Source organism: Molossus molossus, unplaced genomic scaffold, assembly GCF_014108415.1.
Source record: "Molossus molossus isolate mMolMol1 unplaced genomic scaffold, mMolMol1.p scaffold_m16_p_2, whole genome shotgun sequence".
NCBI lineage: Eukaryota > Metazoa > Chordata > Mammalia > Chiroptera > Molossidae > Molossus > Molossus molossus.
Window position 1 is genome coordinate 97,699,978 of NW_023425355.1, and position 21,672 is coordinate 97,721,649.

Sequence of the window (21,672 nt, forward strand, 5' to 3'; positions counted from 1 at the left end):
CTGTCTTTTTTTTGTTCATTAGTTTTTTTCATTACTGCCTTTTTTTAGTTTTTCTGCTTTCTAGTGTCACTTTTTAATTTCTTTCATTAATATATATATTTGAGTCATTTTCTTAGTGATTATCCTGGGTTTTAACATTAATTATACCATTCTAATTCAGATCAATATCAACTTAATTTCAATAATATACAATAGCTTTGCTCCTATAGTTTCATTATGTTTCTTCTTTATGCTCTTACTATCACAAATTATATCTTTACACACTTTGTACTCATGAACATAGTCATGATTGTTGCTTTATTCCGCTGTCTTTTTAATTAGATAGAATAAAATGAGATACAACAAAAATATGTTTATACTTTTATTTATATTTACTTATGTAGTTACCTTTACTAGTGCTCATTTTTCATGTGAATTGGATTTACTCTGTACTGTCCTTTTAATTTTAACCCAATTAACTTCTTATAGTATTTCTTATATGGCACGTCTGTCAGTGAGCTCATTTTGCTGGCTTTAGACTTCTTGGTTGACAGTGTTTTTCATTCAGCACTTTGAATATGCAACCCCACTGCCTTTTATTCTGCATGGTTTCTGATGATAAATAAGCTGTTAATCTTATTGAGAATCCCCTTATGTTGTAAGTGTTTTCTGCCTTGCTGATTTCAAGCTCCTCTCTTTGTCTTTGGTTTTGATTATGATGTGTAGTCTCTTAGAGCTTATTCCAACTTGTAGTTTGTTAAATTTCTTGGGTATATAGTTTGATACTTTTCATCAATTTTATAAATTTCAGTGATTAATTCTTCAAATAGTCTTTTTGCCCCTTTCACTCTCTTCCTTTCAGAATGTCATATGCATATGTTGTTAAATTTGATGGCATCCCAAAGTTCCTTTTGTCTCTGTTCATAATTCTCATTAATTTTACTTCTCATCAGAATGGAAAAAAAAAACTCAACCCATCTTCAAGGTTACTGATTCTTCCTATTGCCAGCTCGAATCTGCTGTTGAAACCCTCTAGTGAAATTTTCATTTCAGTTATTTTACTTTTCAACTCTAAAATGTCTATTTGATTCATTCTTATAATTTCTGTCTATTGGTATTCTCTGTTTAGTGGAACAGAATTTTTATGCTTTTCATTCTTTATACATGGTCTCCTTTAGGTCTTTGAACATGCTTAGAATAACTGGTATAAAGTCCTTGTCTAGTAAGTCCATCTTTGTTTAGGAAATCAGGTACCGTGTTCATTGGTTACTTGTTTTCCTGTGTATGTCTACGCTTTCTGAGTTCTTTGCATACCTGGTAATTTTTTGTTGAAAATTGAACATTTTAAATAATGTGGCAACTCTAGAAATCAGATATGCCCCACTCTCCAGAGTTTGTTTTGTTGCTATTTGTTATTTGTTTATAGCATTAGTTGAGAAAAGTCATTAAAGTATGTATTCTCTTTATTTGTGGCTATTGAAGCCTCTACTCAGTTAGCTTAGTGGTCAGCTAATGATTGGACAGAGATTTCCTTAAATGAGTAGAGTCAGTAAATCTCCCAGTGCTAGATAAGGGCCTCTATGTGCCCTCAATATCCAGGCAGGCAATTTACAACTTTTTGTAGGCTACACTTCCTGGTTTTCGGAGCCTCAGAGTCGGCCAGAGGTGATTGCTTAGGGCTTTCTCAAGTCTTTCCTGATCATACATTATGAATGCTTATGGCCTTCTAGATTCCCATAAATATGTGGGAGCTTTTTAAATCCCTAGTGTATATCTCATTCCCCAGCTTTTCTTTTTAAGCTTTTGGGTTAGTCTATTATTTGCCACAACTGATATCCATCCCCTTAAGAGCTGTGACATTAAGCACTGGCATTTAAATAATTTTGATAAATACCCCTTGGGGAAAAGCTTTAGCACTAGGCTTTGAGAGAAAGCTTCAGCCCCTTTATGTTCCCAACATTACTAGGAATGTGAGCTTTTATTTTTTGAGGCTACTTTTGAGTTGAGGAGACCTGGATGGGTCTAAGACAAGTTAAAGTGTGACAAAGCATGCTGTCTTTACTGAGATTTAGCTCTTTTTCTTTTTTGTGTGTTTTTAAAATTTTCTTTTTCTTTAAATCAATGTTTTTTATTGATTTTTTTTTTTTTTTTAGAAAGAGAAGAAGGGAGAGGGAAAGAGAGAAACGTCAATGAGAGAGAGAAACATCAACATTGATTGGCTGCCTCTTGCACGCCCCCTACCGGGTATTGAACCAGCAACTTCTTGGTGCATAGGTCGACGCTCAACCACTGAGCCATAGCAGCCAGGCTAAATTTTATTTTTCAATTACAGTTTACATTCAGTATTAGTTTCAAATGTACAGCATAGGGGTTAGACAACCATATACTTTTACAAAGTGTTTCCCCCTACATTTCAGGTACACCCCTAGCACCATACAGAGTTATTACAATCTTATTGACTATATTCCCTATGCTGTATTTTATATCCCTGGGACTGTTTTATGACTAACAATTTGTAGTTCTTCATCCCTTCACCTTTGTCACTCAACATCCCTCCCTTCTGGCAACCATCAGTCTATTTTCTGTATCTATGAGTCTGTTTCTATTTTTTTTTTTTTGTTCATTTATTTCGTTCTTATGATTCTACTTACAAGTGAAATCATATGACATTTGTATTTCTCTGTCTGACTTATTTCACTTAACATAATACCCTTTCAGTCCATCCATGCTGTTGCAAATGGTAGGATTTGATTACTTTCTATGTCCGAGTAATATTCCATTGTATGTATGCATCGCCAGTTTTTATTTATTTTATTTTAATCTTTATTGTTGAATGAAAAATGTATTACAGATGTTCCACATTTTTCCCCCATTGACCCCCTCCTCCCCACTCCCGCCCCCCTCCCTCCTTTTCCCACACTATTGTGTGTGTCCATTGGTTATGCATATAAGTTCTTTGGTTTATTTCTCCCCTCCCCCCCAACCCCTTTCCCTTTGAGGTTTGTCAGTCTAGCAATGAATTTGTACTTCTTAATCTCTTCACCTTTTTCACCCATTCCCCCAACCCCCCTCCCCTCTGGCAAGCAACAAAATGTTCTCTGTATCTCTGAGAATGTTTCTGTTCTACCTGTTCATTTTGTTTGTAGATTCCATTGTTGATAGATATGTATTCATTGCCATTTTGTTTGTTCATATATTTTATCTTTTTCTTCAAAAAGACCCTTCATCATTTCATATCATAATGGTTTGGTGGTGATGAACTCCTTTAACTTTTTCTTGTCTGGGAAAGACTTTATATGTCCATCGATTCTAAATGATAGCTTTGCAGGATAGAGTGATCTTGGTTGTAGGTTCTTGCTTTTCATCACTTTGATTATCTCTTGCCACTCCCTTCTGGCCTGCAAAGTTTCTTTTGAGAAATCAGCTGACAGCCTAATGGGAACCCCTTTGTAGGTAACTAGCTGCCTTTCTCTTGCTGCTTTTAAGATTCTCTCTTTGTCTTGAACCTTTTGCATTTTGATGATGATGTGTCTTGGTGTGGGCCTCTTGGGGTTCATCTTGTTTGGGACTCTCTGTGCTTCCTGGACTTGTATGTCTGTTTCCTTCACCAAGTTAGGAAGTTTTCTGCCATTATTGTTTCAAACAGGTTTTTGATTTCTTGTTCTCGCTCTTCTCCTTCTGGTACCCCCAAGATGAGAATGTTGGTACGCTTGAAGTTGTCCCAGAGGCTCCTTACACTATCCTCATTATTTTGGATTCTTTTTTCTTTTTGCTGTTCTGATTGGGCGTTTTTTGCTTCCTTATATTCCAAATCGATGGTTTGCTTCTTGGATTTACGTACTCTACTATTGAATCTGTGTAAATTATTCCTTATTTCAGTTAATGCCTCCTTCAATTCTGACTGTGCATCCATAATTTCTGACTGGTCCTTTTTTATGCTCTTAAGTTCATTGAGCATCTTTATAAGCAGTGTTTTGAACTCAGCATCTGTTAGGTTGCTTATTTCCATTTCGCTTAGTTCTTTTCTTGGGGTTTTGTTCTGTTCTTTTATTTGGGACATGTTTCTTTGTCTTCCTCATTGTGGCTGCCTCCCTGTGTTTGTTTCTGTGTATTATGAGAGGTATGGGGCTAGGTGAGACCAGATGTTGCTCGTTTGAAAGAATTTAGGAAAAACCTGAAGCAGGATCCAAGGCAGGCCAATCCTATAGTTAAGCAAGTGGCAACAGCTTGGGTGGGCCGGAAAGTTGGGTGGGGTGGGGCGGGGCCTCAGGGAGTCACCAGGGCGGGGCTACCACTGTGAGCCAGGTTGCTGGAGTCCCAGATATGGCGGCTGTCTGCCACCCCAGGGAAGGGCTCACCAAAGGAACAAGGCCTCCGACAGCACGTTTGTCCCGGAGAAAGCCCCCTCTCCAGCCCTCGCTCCAGTGCCAAACAGCTCAGTTCTTCCCTGTATGTCTCTGGTGCCCCTCGAGCTGCCTCCCCTCCAAGCTTAGAGGGAGAGAGTCCGATAAGTCTGTGCGCGGGCCCTTTAAGGAGCTGCCTGGGGCTCCAGCTGCTTCAGCCTCCCTGAGCCTCAGTTCCCGCTGGTTTTTCCAGCCAAAAGTTATGGGGATTCTCTTCCTGGCACTGGAACCCTGAACAGGGCACCTGGTGTGGGACGGGGACCCCTCAGTCCTCAGGAAGGACCTTCCCAGCCGAGGTGTCCTCCTGATTTTTATCCACCACACTTGGGTGTGGGACCAGCCTGTCGTGCCGCCGCCCCTCGCACCAGTCTGGATGTGGCTGCTGCTTTAATTCCGTAGTTGTAGGACTTCCATTCAGCTTGATTTCAGGCGGTTTTGAATGATGGTTGTTCTGTAGTTTAGTTGTAACTTTGATGTGGTTGTGGGAGGACGCGATACCGTGTTTACCTACGCCGCCATCTTGACTGGAAGTCTATTTATTTGTTGATGGGCACTTGGGTTGCTCTCATATCTTGGCTATTATAAATAATGATATCCTTTCAAATTAGTGTTTTGGGTTTCTTTGGATATATACACTCAGAAGTAGAAAGACTGGGTCATATGGCCGTTCTATTTTTAATTTTTTGAGGACCCTCCATATTCTTTCTCATAGTGGCTGCACTAATCTGCATTCCCACTAACAGTGTGTGAGGATTCCATTTTCTCCACATCCTCGCCAACACTTGTTGTTTGTTGATTTATTGATGATAGTCATTCTGACAGTTTTTAGGTGATATATCATTATGGTTTTAATTTGCATTTCTCTGATGATTAGTGACATTGAGCATCTTTTTATATGTCTGTTGGCCATCTGTATGTCCTGTTTGGAGAGGTGTCTATTCAGATCTGTTCAGGCACTATGGAAAACAGTATGGAGGGTCCTCAAAAAATTAAAAATTTATTTTATATTTGGATTATTTGACCTTTTTTTGGTGTTGAATGTGTTCTTTATATATTTTGATTATTAATCCCTTGTCAGATGTATCATTTGCGATTATCTTCTCTGAATCATTAGGTTGTCTTTTTGTTTTGTTGATGGCAGTCTGGTGGAATCTAAGAAACCCCTTCTCAGAATAATGCATGCATAAGATAAATAGGATTACAAAAGAAATGCTGTTATCAAAACAATAAGAAATACATCTGTCATGTATTAATATATGTGCTGCTGCTGCTACTTTTTTGTTGTTGTTGTTAATCCTCACTCAAGGATACTTTTCCATTCGTTTTTAGATAGAGTGGGAGGGTTCCTATCTCTAAAAATCAGTGGAAAGGAGAGAGAAACATTGATGTGAGATAGACACATCAATTGGTTGCCTCCTGAATGACCCGACTGGGGCCAGGGATCGAACCTGCAACCCAGGTGCATGCCCTTGACCAGAATTTAACCTAAGACCCTTTGGTTCACAGGTGTACACTCCAACTGCTGAGCTAAACTGGCCAGGGCTAGATCATTCTTTAAACAAATAAAATATCCCCTTTAATGAACAGACATCAACCTCCTGAATTGCTTGTTCTAGAATCTGCATGCTTATACATAAAATCTTCTTTGTAATAATAATAGCTTACCAACCAAGGGATCTTTAAATCTAGGTCAACACTACTAGTACCTCCTTTTCTTCTATGACATTGATTTTTTTTCTTTAATTAAAAATAGAGAGATTAGGCCCGGCTGGTGTTGCTCAGTGGTGAGCGTTGACCCTTGCACTAAGAGGTCGCTGGTTCGATTCCCAATCAGGGCACATGCCCAGGTTGTGGGCCTGATCTCCAGTGGGGGGCCTGATCTCCAGTGGGGGGCCTGCAGGAGGCGGCCAATCGATGTTTCTGTTTCTCTCTTTCCCTATCCCTTCTTCTTTCTTTCTAATATCAATCAAGGAAAAAAAATAGAGAGATTAGTACAATAAATTCACACACACCCGTTGCTGAGAATCAGTAGTTGTCAAGATTTAGCCATATTTGATTCATCTGTAACTTCTTTTTCTTTTCAAAATTGTCTATGCTCTAAAGCAAATCCTAGGTCATTTCCTTCCTTTGTTTACTTCAGTCTCCATCTCTAAAAATATGGACATTTTCTCACAAAACCACAATTCTGTTACCATACATAACAAAATTAATAATTTGATAATTGCTTGGTGTTATGTAGTGCTAAGTCCATAATCAAATTTCCTCAATTGTCAATTTTATAGATTTGTTTATTTATTAAAATATGTTTTTATTGATATCTTTAGAGAAAGAGGAAGGGAGAGAGAGCTAGAAACATTGATATGAGAGAGCAACTTTGATTGGCTGCCTCCTTCATGCCCCCTACTGGGATCGAGCCGCAACCCAGACATGTGCCCTGACTGGGAATTGAAGTGGAACTTCTCAGTCCATGGGATGATGCTCAATCCACTGAACCACACCGGCCGGGCATACAGTAGATTGGTTTAAATCAGATTTGTTTAATATGATTTGTTTAAATCATACTGCATTTGGCTGTCAAGCCTTTTAATCTCTTAATCTAGACCTGTTCCCCTCCCCCTTTCTGTTTTAAGCTATTGATTTGTTGTAAAAACCAAAACCCGTGTAACTCTTCTGTAGCACATCCCACCTTTCAGATCTGTTTGCTTCCTTGTGACATTGACTTTTTAATGCAACCAGGCCAGTTATCTTGTAGAATGTTTGATTTTTTTCTCATGTTGTCATTTCACGTATTATTTATTTTTGTGTTTCCTAACAACTAGAAGTAATATGAACCGCGTACTTGATTTTAGATCTTTGTCAAAACTGTTTCCCAAATGATGCTGTGAATTTCCTGTTGCATTGCACCAAGAGATGCATGAAATTGTCTGTCTCACTATTAGTGACAATAAGGTTAATACTGAATTAAGGGGGTGATTTCCTAATTTCACCCTTGTAAAGTTGTTTTCTTCTTCTTGAGACTAGCAAGTAACCTGTGAGGTACTGTGTGAATATCCAGTGCCCTAGAATCAGTTGTTTCATTAGGGCTTACAAACCTGTGATCTTTTATTTATTTATTTTTTATCCTCACCCGAAGACATTTTTGCATTTTTTGTTCAGACAGAGCGGGAGGGAGAGAGAGGAAGAGAGAGAGAGAGAGAGAGAGAGAGAGAAACATCGACGTGAAGGGACACATCGAGTGGTTGCCACCCGCACGACCAACCAGGGCCGGGGACAAACTGCAACCGAGGTACGTGCCCCTAGCGGGAACTGAACCCGGGTCTCTCTGTACCGCAGGCCGACGCTCTAACCGCTGAGCCAAACCGACCAGGGCCAAACCTGTGATCTTTTAATTCTGTCATTCCTTCTACATTTATTAGCTGGCATTCTTCTGTAAGGAGCTTTCCTCATCATCCAGAGCTGTTTGTTATACTGAAATAAATTTCCTATGTTAAGTGTAGGATGAGTAACTATTTTTTGATTCAAGATTTTTGTCATTATAAAAGGGTTGTGCAAGAAGATGATCTTCAGTAGCTCAAAGCCTGATTGGTAGACAAAGTAGCACACATCAACATTAAGGAATAAGACAAGATGGTGTATTTAATATATTAAATGACTTGAACATATTATAAGTTCAGGGGAGGGAGAGCTGGAAAGGTCCTAGAGGTTTGCCTAGAAGGTTGATTTCAGCTTACCTTGAATGATGGGCAGGTTTTGAAGACGTGAACAAAAGGGAAAAGGGTACTTCAGGCAGTGTGGATGGTGAGGATGAAGGCACAGGGAGAGAAGATGATCTGTACATATTTTGAAGGTGTAATAAGGAAGCCATTTTGTCTGGAGAAGCTAAGAATATGGGTATAGAAATAAGGTAGGTAAGCTAGGAGCAGAACATGGACAACCATAACTGCCAATTTAGGGAGGTTAAGTTTTATCTTTTAATAAATGTGTGTTCTGTATACTTTGGGCATTTGTGAGTTACTTTCTTATATGACAGAAAGTAAAAGTTGGCTTTGTTAAAGCCAGACATAGGAAGACCAGTGAGATCATCTTTGGGGAATCAGAGGTAAGGAATATGGTTGGCACTCAAATCAATGTTTTCATTCTCTTTCCTCTGCAGCCCGTGTGACCCCAACTCTACCAAAGCAGGACCGTCCCGTGCGTGAGGGGACCCGAGTAGCTTCCATTGAGACAGGCTTGGCTGCAGCAGCTGCAAAACTGGCCCAGCAGGTAGGTGCTGACACTCAAGCAATGGCCCCACTACTGATCCTAGTTTAACTTAGAGCCTCAAAGCTCAGTCCTTCAGGCTGATAGGATCCCACTGTTGTTTCATTGGGGAGTGGGTATCCTTTGATCTTTATCCATGACAGTATTCTAGTCCCTCCAATATCCTTTGCATCCCAACTCAATGAGCAGCTAAATCCACAGGTAACACAGTTGATATGATTTAGAATGAAAGGAAATAGGGTACCAGAGAAAAGCCCTTGCTTTTCTGGGTATGTAAAAACCTCTCAGATGGGAAGGACCCGGTCTGTCCTTGAGTAAGAGCATTTGCTTTCAGATGAAGCCCTGAGGAGGTGACTCAGTTGAGTATACTCAAATTCTTAGCCATTTATCAGTACTGGAATTTGCTTTTTGGGGGAAAGGCTTTTCTTGTCTTCTATACCAAAAAGTGTATCTTGATCTTGTTCCCGTGCTTCCCAAGAAAACTTCACCTACTAATTTTTGTTTTAAAGGGTCAATTCACTATAATCAAATTGACCTTTTAGCATATTAGAGTTTGCAAAGCTCTTTAATGTGTATGATGTGCTCAGCAACCCTGGGAACAGTTAGAGGGGAATCTTCTGTTTATATCCTTATCGACATCCCCTTAGCTTCTTAAGCCACTTCCTATAGCTTAGAGCATTTTTTGAGCATGCTGTATGTTGGTTAGGTGTTGTATGTTAGGTGTTTCGTATGTTCAGTGTCTCATGTAATCTTCCCAATGCCCCTTTTCAGTAGGTGATATTTTCATCATTTTACAGGTGAAGAAAATGAGGCTCTGTTTAAGTGACTAGTCCAGGATAATACAGCCAGTAAATGGAGGAGACAAGATGCAAACTCATATGCTCTAACTTTCATGTTACTTGCTATTTAAATAAAATGAAATTGTTAAGTATTTATATAATTCAGTAATTATATCCTATTTAAATAAAATGTAATAGAATGGTGTTTTAAATATGATGTTCTATGGCACTCTAGAGTTGCTTAGAAGTGTTTCAGAGGCTATTGTTTGGAGCCAACAGAGACCAAGCAGGCCAGGCAGCTCTTATTTGACCAGAGCTATTCTCTGTTATGTATATCCTAGTGCCATGTAAAATGTAATTTGAAAAAACAAAAAGAGTTCTACTGCCTTAAACAGATAAGTTAATTAAAAGTGTGAAAACAACTCTTGGTACCTTCTAAGGAGCTCATTTCTGTTTCGGTTATCAGGGATGACCTCAAAGAATAGGTTTTGAAATTGGGGAGGGGTTTTGAAGACTAAGGTTTTGGAAGGCACAGGGAAGCATTCGAGGAGAAGAGAACTTGATACAACATACAAGGCCCTCTTGATTTGGTCTCTGGTCATGTCTCCCCCCTGACTTCCTGCCAGCCCCTCATGCATGCCCTTTATACCAGCCATACTGTTGCACTATGGTACTTATAGTTCACTTAGTGTATCAGATTGTCTCATGCCTCTTTGCCTTTGCACAAGCTATTTCCTCTGCCCACTGGGAATCATACCCTCCTCTCAAATGCTTTACCAAACACCCCTTCATACCATATACTACCAGTTTATTTCAATATCCTTCTGTGCTTCCATAGCATTCTCCCATGGTACTTATAAATGTAATTTTCTGTGGCCCTTATTAAACTGTAAGTGCTTCAAGGGTGGGGATATATCTAATTTAACTTGGTATCTCCACTATATTAAATGTGTTTAGTCAATGTTGAGTGAATGAATGAATGAATGAACAGATCTTTCTAGATTGGAGACTTCATGTTGAGGAGTTGGGTAAGATAAATAGAAGTTAAAAAATGGATTCTGGAGCCAGCCTGCCTAAGTTTGAATCCTCACCCTATCACTGAGCAAATTACTCATTTTCTATGTGGTTCAGCTTCCTTGTAGACTTTGAAGATTAGATGAGGTAATATATGTAAACGCTCTGAGAATGGCACTTGCCACAGAGTGTATTTACTGTAGTAGACATGTTAGCTTTTCATCATTATCATTATGGGTTTGGGTAGGTATAAGTGGTCGGACTATGGAAGACCATGAATGTTAGGCCTGGGAGTTTGAACTTGGATGTGGACCAGCTAGGCTTTTTGAACGAAGGAATTGTCAGAGTAAAAGTCGCTTTGTCATAGACAGTCTAGTCTTCTGTGGAAAAATCTGGGTTAATTATATGGCAAGTAAATATGCAACAAAGGTACAAGATATTAGGCTACATGATCTAGGTGTGAACAGATAATTTCTGGATTCAGTTGAGAGAAATGGGAGCAGAAATACAGTTCCTGCTATGGGTAGAATAGCAGTGTGGCTGAGAAAAGAGATTCTGAAGCCAGACAGGTTGGGTCTCAATCTCAGGTTTGCCACTTATTGGTCCTGTAACCTTGGGAAAATGACTTAACCTCTTGGTGCCATGGTTTCTTCTCCTAAAATGGGATTATAATTATTCAAATGCTACTTATGATAATTAAATGAGTTAAATTAGAGATTAGTGCCTGGCATGTATTACTGTTATTTTCATCCCCCAGAAATTCCTGTTAGCCATATCCTGTCAGATCTTCCAAAAGCAGGAGTAGTCCTGTGTTTTTAAGAGAAGGCAAAGAAATGTAATTACTGAGTTAATCTGTGTGTCTGTGTAGCATTTTAGAAGCTGAATTCATTCACATGCTCTCAGTATCACCTTTCCAGGTTCTCGGGGCTCCAGATGCTCACTATACAGTACCAACTACCTAGTGGATAGTAAATCCATAGAGCAATGGATGGATGAAATCCAAGATATTGGGAGAAGTGACACAACTCCTTATTCATCCCTCCATCCCAGAGCAAGGTTTTAAAACCTGTGAACAAGAGGATTGTCAAGTCCTCTATTAAAAGAAAAAGACCAGCAAGAGGAAGAGACACCATTTTAAGAAATGAAGATAGAGTAATAGTTCACCACTCGTTGAGTACTTATTACAAGCTGTGTGTTCTTATGTCATTATTTTATTTAGTTTTTCCAACAACCCTGAAAAACATTATTTTGCCCATTTAATCAATGAAGAAATTGAGATTCAGAAAGGTTAGTAACTTGAACCAGGTCATCCAACATAGGAAGCACAAGTCTAGATTTGAACCCAAGTTTATCTCATTTCAAACCTACCACTATTCTTTTACTTTCAGATGTCCCATTTTGAGAAGTGTGCAGGATGGGTGTTCAAATATGCCTGGTTGAATCCTAGACACAACTCTTTAGTTGTGAGGCTTTAGGCTCAAGATACTCCCTGCATCTCAGTTTTCTCATCTGTAAATGGATTTTCTTTCTCAACACTGCTCTGTGGCATACATGGGATAAAGTGTATAAAATACTTCAGCTGCTGGCATACATTTAACTATTACTATTAGAGGTTTCCATGATCCACCTCATAATTGGCAATGTTAGTACCAAAAACCCAAGTCTCTGAACTCATTTACCTTTCTGATGTCCCTGTACTGATTAGTGGTAGTGATGACTTAAGGATAGATGGTACCAAAGAGATGATCTCAGGTATTGGAAGGCCTTTGGTTTTGAGTGTACATATGTCCAGGCTGGACTTGGGCTGGGGGCGGGTTGTAGAACCCCACACACTGACCATTATCTAGTTTCCTTTCTGGGAAATTATCTTTTCTTTTCTCCATTCCTGAATTCTCCCCTCCCACTTGGCTTGCTTTTCAGGAGCTGCAGAAGGCCCAAAAGAAGAAGTATATCAAGAAGAAGCCTTTGTTGAAGGATGTAGAACAGCCTCGCCCTCAAGAGTCCAATCTCAGCATGGCAGCACCAACCCCAACTCCGGCTACCACACCCCAGCTTCTTACCTCCTCCTCACCCTTGCCTCCTCCTGAGCCAAAACAAGAGGCCCTCTCAGGAAGCCTTGCTGACCACGAGTATACAGCTCGTCCCAATGCCTTTGGCATGGCCCAGGCAAACCGCAGCACCACACCCATGGCCCCTGGTGTCTTCTTGACCCAGCGGCGCCCTTCAGTTGGCTCCCAGAGCAATCAAGCAGGACAAGGTACAACTGCCATATGATTATACAAGTGAGAAGGACTTTAGGGCCACTGGCTCCAAACCCTGTGCACTCTGATAGATGACAGTACAGGGAGGGTCATTGGTAGCCAACCTAAGGTGCTTGGAGTTAATCTCATAGCCATGAAGAGACATTGACTGGTGTTAAGCAGAGACAAGCTCAGATGTAGGTTTAGGAAGATGCCTCTGGTGGCCAAAGTGGAGGATGGGCTAAAGATGGGAAGTCTAAGGAGGGGACGCATCCACAAATCTAAGCTTCAGTGAAGAGAGGCTGGGGCTCTGGCAGAGGGAATGGAGAGGGTGGGGATAAATTGATTAAATATGGGGAGGTCACATAGGACATGGGAGGTGCTTTGATGTGGGGAGAGGTGAGGAGGTCAGGTTCAGGGAGTCAAGCCCTTCTTTTCTTCATTTTGGCCTTCAAAGCCCAGACTAGAGTACATGGATCAAGGGGGTGAGGTTGGTGTGGCATTAGGTGATGAAGATGGGGGTTTTGAATGAAACAAGGCTCTAGGGGTAGCAACTTTAGGGACTCTGAGCTATTATCACTAACCAGGTACTTGTCTAATACTGGTGGGCCAGATAAGAGGACAGGGAAGCACAATCATCTCCCTGAAGAATATAGGAAGGAAAATGGGACCAAGGAAAGCAGTAGGGAAAAGGAACCAGACAGACTAACCAGGGAGTCCATAGTTGGCTGCAGGAGGTCAGAGGAGGAAGAGCCAAGGCATGTGGTATTGGATGGAAATAGTTAAGGAGTGCTTCTTGCCCAAGATGGACTTGGAGCCAGGTATAAGGATGGGGAAATTCTGGGTAGAGGAACAGAGGAGGCGGTTGGCTTAAAGACAATTGGTACTGGAGTTGCTGCTGGAGCCCTTGCCATAGTGTTTGCTTACCTCTTCGTTGCCCCACAGGAAAGCGTCCCAAAAAGGGCCTGGCCACAGCAAAGCAGAGACTCGGCCGTATCCTGAAAATCCACAGAAATGGCAAACTACTTCTGTGAGCTCTCTTGTATCCTGTCCCTCACCTCTTCACCCCCATTGCCTTCTCCACTGTCAACTCTCGGGGCACTCCTGGATCCTGTCTGCCCCGGACAAGGTGCCGAGGCACGTTGTCCCGCTTTCTTGGAACTGACCAAAGGCAGGGACTCTCCCACGGGCCTCTTCACTGACTCCTCCAACTCCCTTCCCCACTTTCACTAGAGCATCCTGCCTTCCTTCTCCATACCTCTGAGTAGCAGGTAAATGACTCTCTTTACTGCTGCTCCAATCCATTTCCCTTTCACCAGCCTTGTCTACCCTTTACTCCTGTCCCCACCTAGAGCCAGAAGGCAGGATGAGGAGAGGCATGAGGAGAGCCCCTCAGTATTTCCCTGGTCATGAAGTGGGAGGCCCGGCACTCAACACTTTCCACAATTCTAGCCCTGTCTCCAGAAGCCTGCCCACCTCTGTCCATTCTTCTTTCCCTTTTCTCCCCCTAGCCCAGGAGACATTTCTCACTTAAGACTTGTTCCTGGGAGAAGGGGCTGGCCTCTGCCCTTTCTTGCCAAATGGTTCATGGAAATAAAGAGGAAGGCCTGGAGTCTCCTTACTGCCCCACCATGGGCCGTTTCCAGAGGTAGCCTAGAAAGGTCATGGGCTAACTTCACGCTTCCTTGGGAAGAGGACCGATGCCCAAGCCTTTGACCATGACTTTGTATCCCAGTGGAGGAAGCTACTTTTGGGTGGCTACAGAGGAAGCCCCCATCCCAGGCTGAGCTCCAGGCATTTGCCTGGATTTTGAGGTCCTGCAGAACATTATCCATGTGGCTGTAGCTGTGGCTGTGGCTGTGGCTGAGTCCCAGCAGGTGAAAAACCATCTCCTAAAAGCCTGAAAGCACCTGCCACTGAAGCAGATAACCTGGGGTTCTACGGCCTGCTCTCTTCACTCATACACGGAGCACAGCGTGGACCTGCCAGGGAGGATGTGGTAGGACAGCTCAGCCCTGGGTTCTCCATCGGGAGCCTCCCTGCTTCTTTCCCCACCTGACGTCTTGATCTGAAGACCACAGAACTCACATCTTCACTCCTGGACCTCTGCACTCCCAGATGTCAGGTCAACGCTCAAGCAGAGTGCAGAGGACCACTCTGGAGCCAGAGCCTAGGAGAGGAGGCGCTCATCTGTGAAGGAGCTGATCATCTGATCCTCTCCTCCCCCCCTTCCTTTGTGGATGTCTATTGTCCAGAGTGCCCACCTGTCTCCATCACCTTCCCCCAACTCCCTCCACCTGTTCTGCCTTCTTTGGCAACCTGGACTGGATGGAGAATGTTTCCCTCCCTCCATGTTGGCACTGCCCAAGTAGAGTGCATCCTTACCCTCTATCCCACTCCAACATCACCCCAGTTTGCCCAGTGTTTCTGGGGAACTTAACAGCTACCATGCAGACCACAGGGAATATGTGAGACATCCTTGTCTTTGTGTCTCCAGTTCATCTTTTCTTCACAGCCCACATCTACTCTCCTTCCTTGGAATCAGGGGTCCCTTAGCCCCATTTGCTTTTTCTATCTTGGGGACCCCAGGGGCCAAGCAGTTCTCCATCTAGTCACACCAAAGGCAAAAAGCCTGGCTACCTCCCCCCTAGCACGTGAGGTCCCCACTCCCCTCCTCTCTGTTTCTGCCTAGCTTTGCTTTTATTGGGTATTTCAAGGCAGCAGAGGGTAGTGAGGGGAGAACAGGAGGGCAGCCTGTGTCCCTGTGTAGGCAACTACCTGACTAGGCCCTGACTGCTGTAACCAAGACCAGGACCCCAGCCTTTCTGCCCATTAACAAGCCCCCTCCCCCCCCATCTTTCAAAGGCAGCTAATTGCTAGCAAATCCCCCTAGTTCCAGGCCTCTTTACCCTCTGTTTCTTTGTTAGAAGTTTCTGTGGAGCTGAAACCCAACCTCCATGTGACTGGGTTTCCGTTTAGTTTAGTTGGACTCTCAGAGCTTCCTGTTTGATGTTTTGTGTTTCAAATGAAAAGCAAGTTTACCCTCAAAGTTATGCTTTTCCAAAGAGGCTAGTGTGCTTTTTTCTTTTAATGTTTCAGGTTCTAAGTGAAGTGAGTTGGGGAGGGGCTAGGAGTGGTAGTAACCAAGGGTTAGAACATGGTGAGCGAGTTGCCTCTGGTCTCCTATTTGGATAGGGGGCAGGGAGAGAGGATTTCTATTCACCTTTAATATATTTTTACAGAAAAGCAAACAATTTAAAAACAAGCCCACCGCTTCTGTACATGTTTAAATATATTTTTAGAAGTGGGTAGGATTGTGAATTTCTGATGCAGGGCCTTTTTATAAACAGGTTAGAATAGCATCATACAAACTTCTCTTGGTTTTCCCCCCCGTTTTTTTCTTATGTTGTGTTACTAATGTAATTTATATTTTTTTTAGGTTCTTCCTTTCCTATAGAGATAAAAGTGATTTATCTTGGCAATTGCTTTGCTTGGCATTCTTTTTTATGGTGGTGGTGGTGGTGGTGCTGGTGGTGGCGGTGCTGGTGGTGGCGGTGCTGGTGGTGGCGGTGGCGGTTCCAGGAATGTTTTCTTCTATGTACATTTTTTCTGACCCCCTCCCATCAACTCAGAACTTCCCAGGTGCCCAACTATAAGGTGGGAAGAGGGCAGGATCCCTGCCCTCACAAGAGACGCAGTTCACACACCAGAAACAGATTCAGGATAGTGAGCAGAAAAGAAAGGGTGGAACAATTCAAAGGGGCCTAACAAGTTGGGAAGGCATTCCATTGCTTCCATGGGCTTTTAGTGGTGACAACTGTATCTTTTTTCTGTTAATGTACAGTTTAGGATTTGCTCTCTCTCACCCTCTCACTCTCTTTCACTCCCTCTCTCTCACCCCTCCAGGCTGAACTTGATTACTGTGATTAGGGCTAGTGCAAGGGATATAATATAATTATTAGAGCTAACATATCTCAAACACCGCTCTTAATGTTCTATGTATATTGACCTATTTCATCCTCACCAACATCCTCATCCTACTGATGAGGAAAGAGAGGCAAAATAACTTTCAGCATCATACATCATAAGTTGTGGGGCTAGCCTGGTTTCAGCTCTGTGTTCTTATCATAGTTCACTGATAATCACTACCATTTATTAAGTGCCTTTCCTGCGCCAGGTGCTGGGCTAGGGTTTTCACTTGGGATATCTCATTTAATCCTCACTGACAATTCTGGGAGATAGTTAACTAAATGACTAACAGGTGTTTATTGAGTACCTATTTTATGCAGGATGTAGCATTGAGAGTTGTGTCCTGAGGAGAGCCCCCAGAGTGATGTTGGGAGCCTCAGTTCTAAATTTACCACCACCCTGACTCTACATGACCCAGGGAAGGGCTGCTTACTGTCTGAGGGTCACTGTAAAAGGAGTTTGACTCCAATCCGGATTTCTTTATCCTGGAGATTCTGATTCTGTGGGTCTGGTGTGAGGTTCTCTGGGTTTGGCAACTACTGGCTAAATGATCTCCTCCAGTTCTCCCAAACTAAATTTTGGTATTAGGCAAGATTTGGATAGATAAGGTTCTTGCCTGGGGCATGGGGAACTGTGTCTCCTGGTAGAAAAGCAACAGGAAAGGGGGGAGGGATTTCAGAGCCCTTGCAGGAATGGTGGACTGGGTTTTCTTTGTCACCAACTCTCATCTTAACCCCTCCCCAGTGAGGACCAAAACACTGTCACCAGCCTCAGTTTAGAGGATAAGCTAGTCTTGGTGACCTTCTCATCTAGGCAAGAGGTGCCAGCAGATTAGAGGCTCTTGTGTAAAAATTGGAAGGAGAACAAGGGCACCCACTTTCAATCTTCCCTCTCTCCAATATGAAGTAGAAAAGTGCACAGGGCTTGTCACTAAGAGCTCACCTTTTCAATAATCAAGTAATTTGAGGGAAGATTACTTGTCCAGGTCTCAGTTTCTACAGTTGCCAGATGGAATTATTTCAACTATGAAGCTCTCTAGAAGATGGCAAGAGTTGGAGGATGAATCACCTCTGGATGCTATTGATTCCTGAACTGAATCCTCTAACCCCGACCTGTCCTGAGTACAGATCCCACATTTCTGTTTGCTCATGTGGTGTTCCCTGCCTCAAGTACACAAGCCCCTCCCTTTCTATCAGGACCCTGTTCACGTCAAGTTGACTGAAATGGCAGTTGACCTCGAGTAAGCTGAGTGAAGGAGAAGAACACCATATGGGACAGTGTGGTGACAGAGATGAGCACAGGATGCTGGTCAGGGACTCTGTCCCTGGGAAGAAGGGAATTCAGGTAAGGCTTCCTGTCAGGGGTGATGTCTATGCTGAAGGATGAAAAGTAACTAGCCAGTTTGGCAGAGAACAGTGGGGAGAGTATTCCAAGCCAAGGCAATAGCATCAATTAAAAAATGTGGGGTGGGGAAACCCATGTGTGTATAGGACAAACATTTTAGCATAACTGTAGCTGTGACTTTTACCTGAGGAAAAGTGCAGTGTCTCCAAGAGGGAATGTTTAGTATAGGCATATGATCAAAATTGATTAATTTTTAGGCATAATATTTATTTTAAAACCTCAGACAATGGAGGATATGTAATTTTGATGTTTGTCAAAAGACTTAACTGTATCCCATGAATGACAGAGAAGCATTAAAGGGTTTTGAGCAGAAAATAGCATGATCCAACTTGCTTTTTTAAAAGATCCCTTTACCAATCATAAGAGTGGACTTGGAGGGAGAGAAATTGAGCCAAGGAGACCAATGAGGAAGTTACTGAAGGAGGGGTGGGGAGGGCACCAGCTCATCCTCTAATGCCCCATTCAATGCCACTTCCCTAAGGAAGCCTTCACCCAACTCTCCAGTCAATTCTGACCTTTTTATGGACTTCTACATCTCATAAAAGGTAGAAATTTCAGGCCATTTTCAGGAGGCAGAACCATACAGTTGGTCACTTATACAACACATGAGACAAAAGTTACACTCCTCTATCCCATTTCCAGGTTTTTAACTCTCAAAATAGCTCACCTTTCCAGGCCCTCTCTTTCCCCATAGGACCACAATAATGCCAGCACTCACCAATGAATGTGATAAGAGAAATACGATACCCATTTTATGTTCTCAGGAGTTGACCAAGCCTCTTGCATTTTACTCCATTTCATTCTATCATACATGACCTTTCAGGGTTATCTTCCCAAAGTCCTATTTTTATCATTTCGTCCTGCTTAAGAACATCTATGGCTTCCCGCTGCTTTATTATACCTTATGGCTTTCAAGGTTTTCCAGAACGTGGCCCAACCTGGACACAGTGGGCTGTGGCAAATTTGAATCACAGCTGATTCAAATTCAGCTCTGACACCTATGTGATCTTGAGCTGGCTACTTCATATTTTCTTGATTCAGTTTTGTCATCTATGAAATGAAGCTTTGTTGGGAGGATTGTAGTAGCTACTGTCTTTAAAGAATTTCATTCATTATCTGGCACTCAGGTGATCAGTGAATCTATTTTAATTTTTCTCAGTTAATATTTGCCTAACAAGGCCTATAATCTCATAAAGACTACAGATAAATGAAGCCTTTAAATGAATGGAAATAATATTTCAAACCAGGGCAAGTAACTGAGTTGGCTTCATGAGGAAAGTCTTTGAAGGATTCCTGTAGAGAGGTGATACAACTAAATCTGACACAAAGTTGTCGGAAGATACCAGAGTATTATCTATGCCAGTTCAATATCAATGGTTCAATTCTACAGTGGTTTATCAAAGCCTCTTTTTGTGTCAGGCCCTATGTATGCCATCGGAGTGTTTGATCCACAAAGAGCATGTAGTTTAGTACACAGACATGGAAACCCAAGTATAACATGCTGGGATAAGTATAGTTAAGTCCTCACAGCATTGTTGCTAGGTTCTGCAATTTTAAGTAAAACAACATATAAGGAAACCAATTTTACTATAGGCTAATTGATATAAACAAAAGTTAAATTCCCATAACATCTCATCAATGTTATAATGAAATGACATAGAAAGAAACATTATTTGAGGACCTGCTATACTATGTCACAAATAAGTATGGGATGCTGTGGAAGAACGAAAGAAGGTGACTGGATCCACTCGGAGGAGAAAAAACATAGGAAGAAGCAACACTGGAGTTGAATACTAAAGGACAGTCACCAGGAAAGGGAAGGCAGAGGATGAGTTGGAATAAATCGTTCCACACAGAAGGAACAGCATAAGCAAAAGTATAAAGTTGAAGCAGCCTGGTGTGTGGGTGGAATTACAAGCCCTTGAATTGGGCTGATGTACAGGCTTGAGGAAAACAGCAAGTGTTGGAGGATGAAGCTGAAGAGGTTAACAGGGACTCAAACATGGAGGTTCAATTTATGTTTCAGAATGTTTTTTTCTGGTGATCTTTAGGGTAGGAAGAGACAGAAGTGAGTTAGTGTGGAGGTCTGTGTGAAGGGGATTGCAAAATTCCAGTTAAAATGCAATGAGGTCTAAACCAGGGCAGTGGCTGTGAAGATACCAGAGATATTAACCTATCTGCCCCTTTTTCCTGACATTTTACTATGGACAGTTTCAAACATTCAGAAAGTCAAAGTAACTACTGTGAATATTCATATATCCACCATCTAGAGTCTATAATCAGCCTTTTACTGTTCTTGCTTTGTCACATGTATCTATTCATCCCTTTATCCCTCCATCAACCCAACTTATTTTTATACATTTCAAAATTAGACATCTGGCCTGTGGCTCAGTGGTTGAGCATCGACCCATGCACCAAGAGGTCACTGGTTTGATTCCCTGTCAGGGCACATGCCCAGGTTGTGGGCCCAATCCCCAATGGGGGGCATGCAGGAGGCGGCCAGTTGATGTTCTCGCTCATCAATATTTCTATCTCTCTGCCTTCCTCTCTCTCTAAAATCAGTAAAGAAAATTTTTTTAAAAAAAATTAGACATCTGTACATATCCCCTAAAACATTTCTGCATGCATGCCATTAACTATATGGTTTGACTATTTTTACTAAAATATTCATATAATGCACATATCTTACAAGTATAATTTCCTGTATAACCCACACCTCTGTCAAGGATACAGAACATTATCATCAACCCAGAAAGTTCCCCTGTGTCCTTTCCTAGTCAATCACAGTCCTTCCCCCTTCCAGAGTAGGACTTGAGTTTGAAAGGGCAGGAATGTGTGAAAATAGAAAGATGATCCAGGTAGAGGGAGCCTCCCAGGCTCCCTCTTCAGCAAAGTCATGAAGGTAGGTAACCATGGGTGATCCACAAGCATTAGTAAATGAGATTGAATGGATACCTTTCAATCTCCCTTCTGTCCTATTGAGCCTCATCTTTATGAGTCAAGGCATGAAACAATGAAGTAGGGACGAGTCAAGTCATGGGCCCTCAGGAGCTAAAAATCTTGTGGATGAAACAGTGAAACACCGACAGTCACAATTTAGTGTAATAAATATTGAATGTTGCTTTGCACAAGTGTCAGTGCTATTACAGGAAAGAATGGAAAATAAGGTAAAACACAAAAGTGTCACAAGGGTAGGGTGTGTGTGTGTTGGGGGGGTGGGGAGAGGTAGGAGAGTGGAGAAGTGACAAGGTGAATGACTTAGACTCTTGGGTCTGGAGGAGGTCAAAGGAAAAAGGGAGAAAGATTAAGCAGCCATTAAAAATTTTGTGGAGGCGAGAGAAGTTGTCTTGAAGGATGTTGGTTTTGATAATAACCAAAATCATTTTTATGTGGTAGACATAAAAAATGTTTTATGTAGCAAATAACAGAAAATGCAGGTCAGGCATGGGACATTGATTCATGTAAATTAAAAGTCTAGAAGTCTGGATTTTTAGCACAATTGAATCAGCTTTGGTTCTGATTATGTGTGTGTGTTAGCTTTGTATTCAGGATACTTATTTATAGTTATAAGATGGCTGTACACAGTACAATGCTTCCACTTGTGCTTATTTGCCTTTTGAACAT

At 41.9% G+C, this 21,672-nt stretch overlaps 1 protein-coding gene across 2 annotated transcripts in view; it reads left to right on the forward strand.

Annotated features, from left to right (window-relative positions):
- The window catches only part of PHF8 (PHD finger protein 8), a 113,106-nt gene extending 96,949 nt beyond the window's left edge, over window positions 1–16,157 (forward strand). The window contains exons 20-22 of one of the 2 annotated variants that reach the window (XM_036270364.1): window positions 8,536–8,645; window positions 12,356–12,692; window positions 13,621–16,157. In XM_036270364.1, coding sequence (XP_036126257.1) covers window positions 8,536–8,645; window positions 12,356–12,692; window positions 13,621–13,709 — 536 coding nt within the window. In that variant the 3' untranslated portion in view covers window positions 13,710–16,157. The remainder of the gene's footprint in view (window positions 1–8,535; window positions 8,646–12,355; window positions 12,693–13,620) is intronic. The other variant, XM_036270365.1, reaches the window with a different exon arrangement.
- The last annotated feature ends 5,515 nt before the right edge of the window (window positions 16,158–21,672 follow it).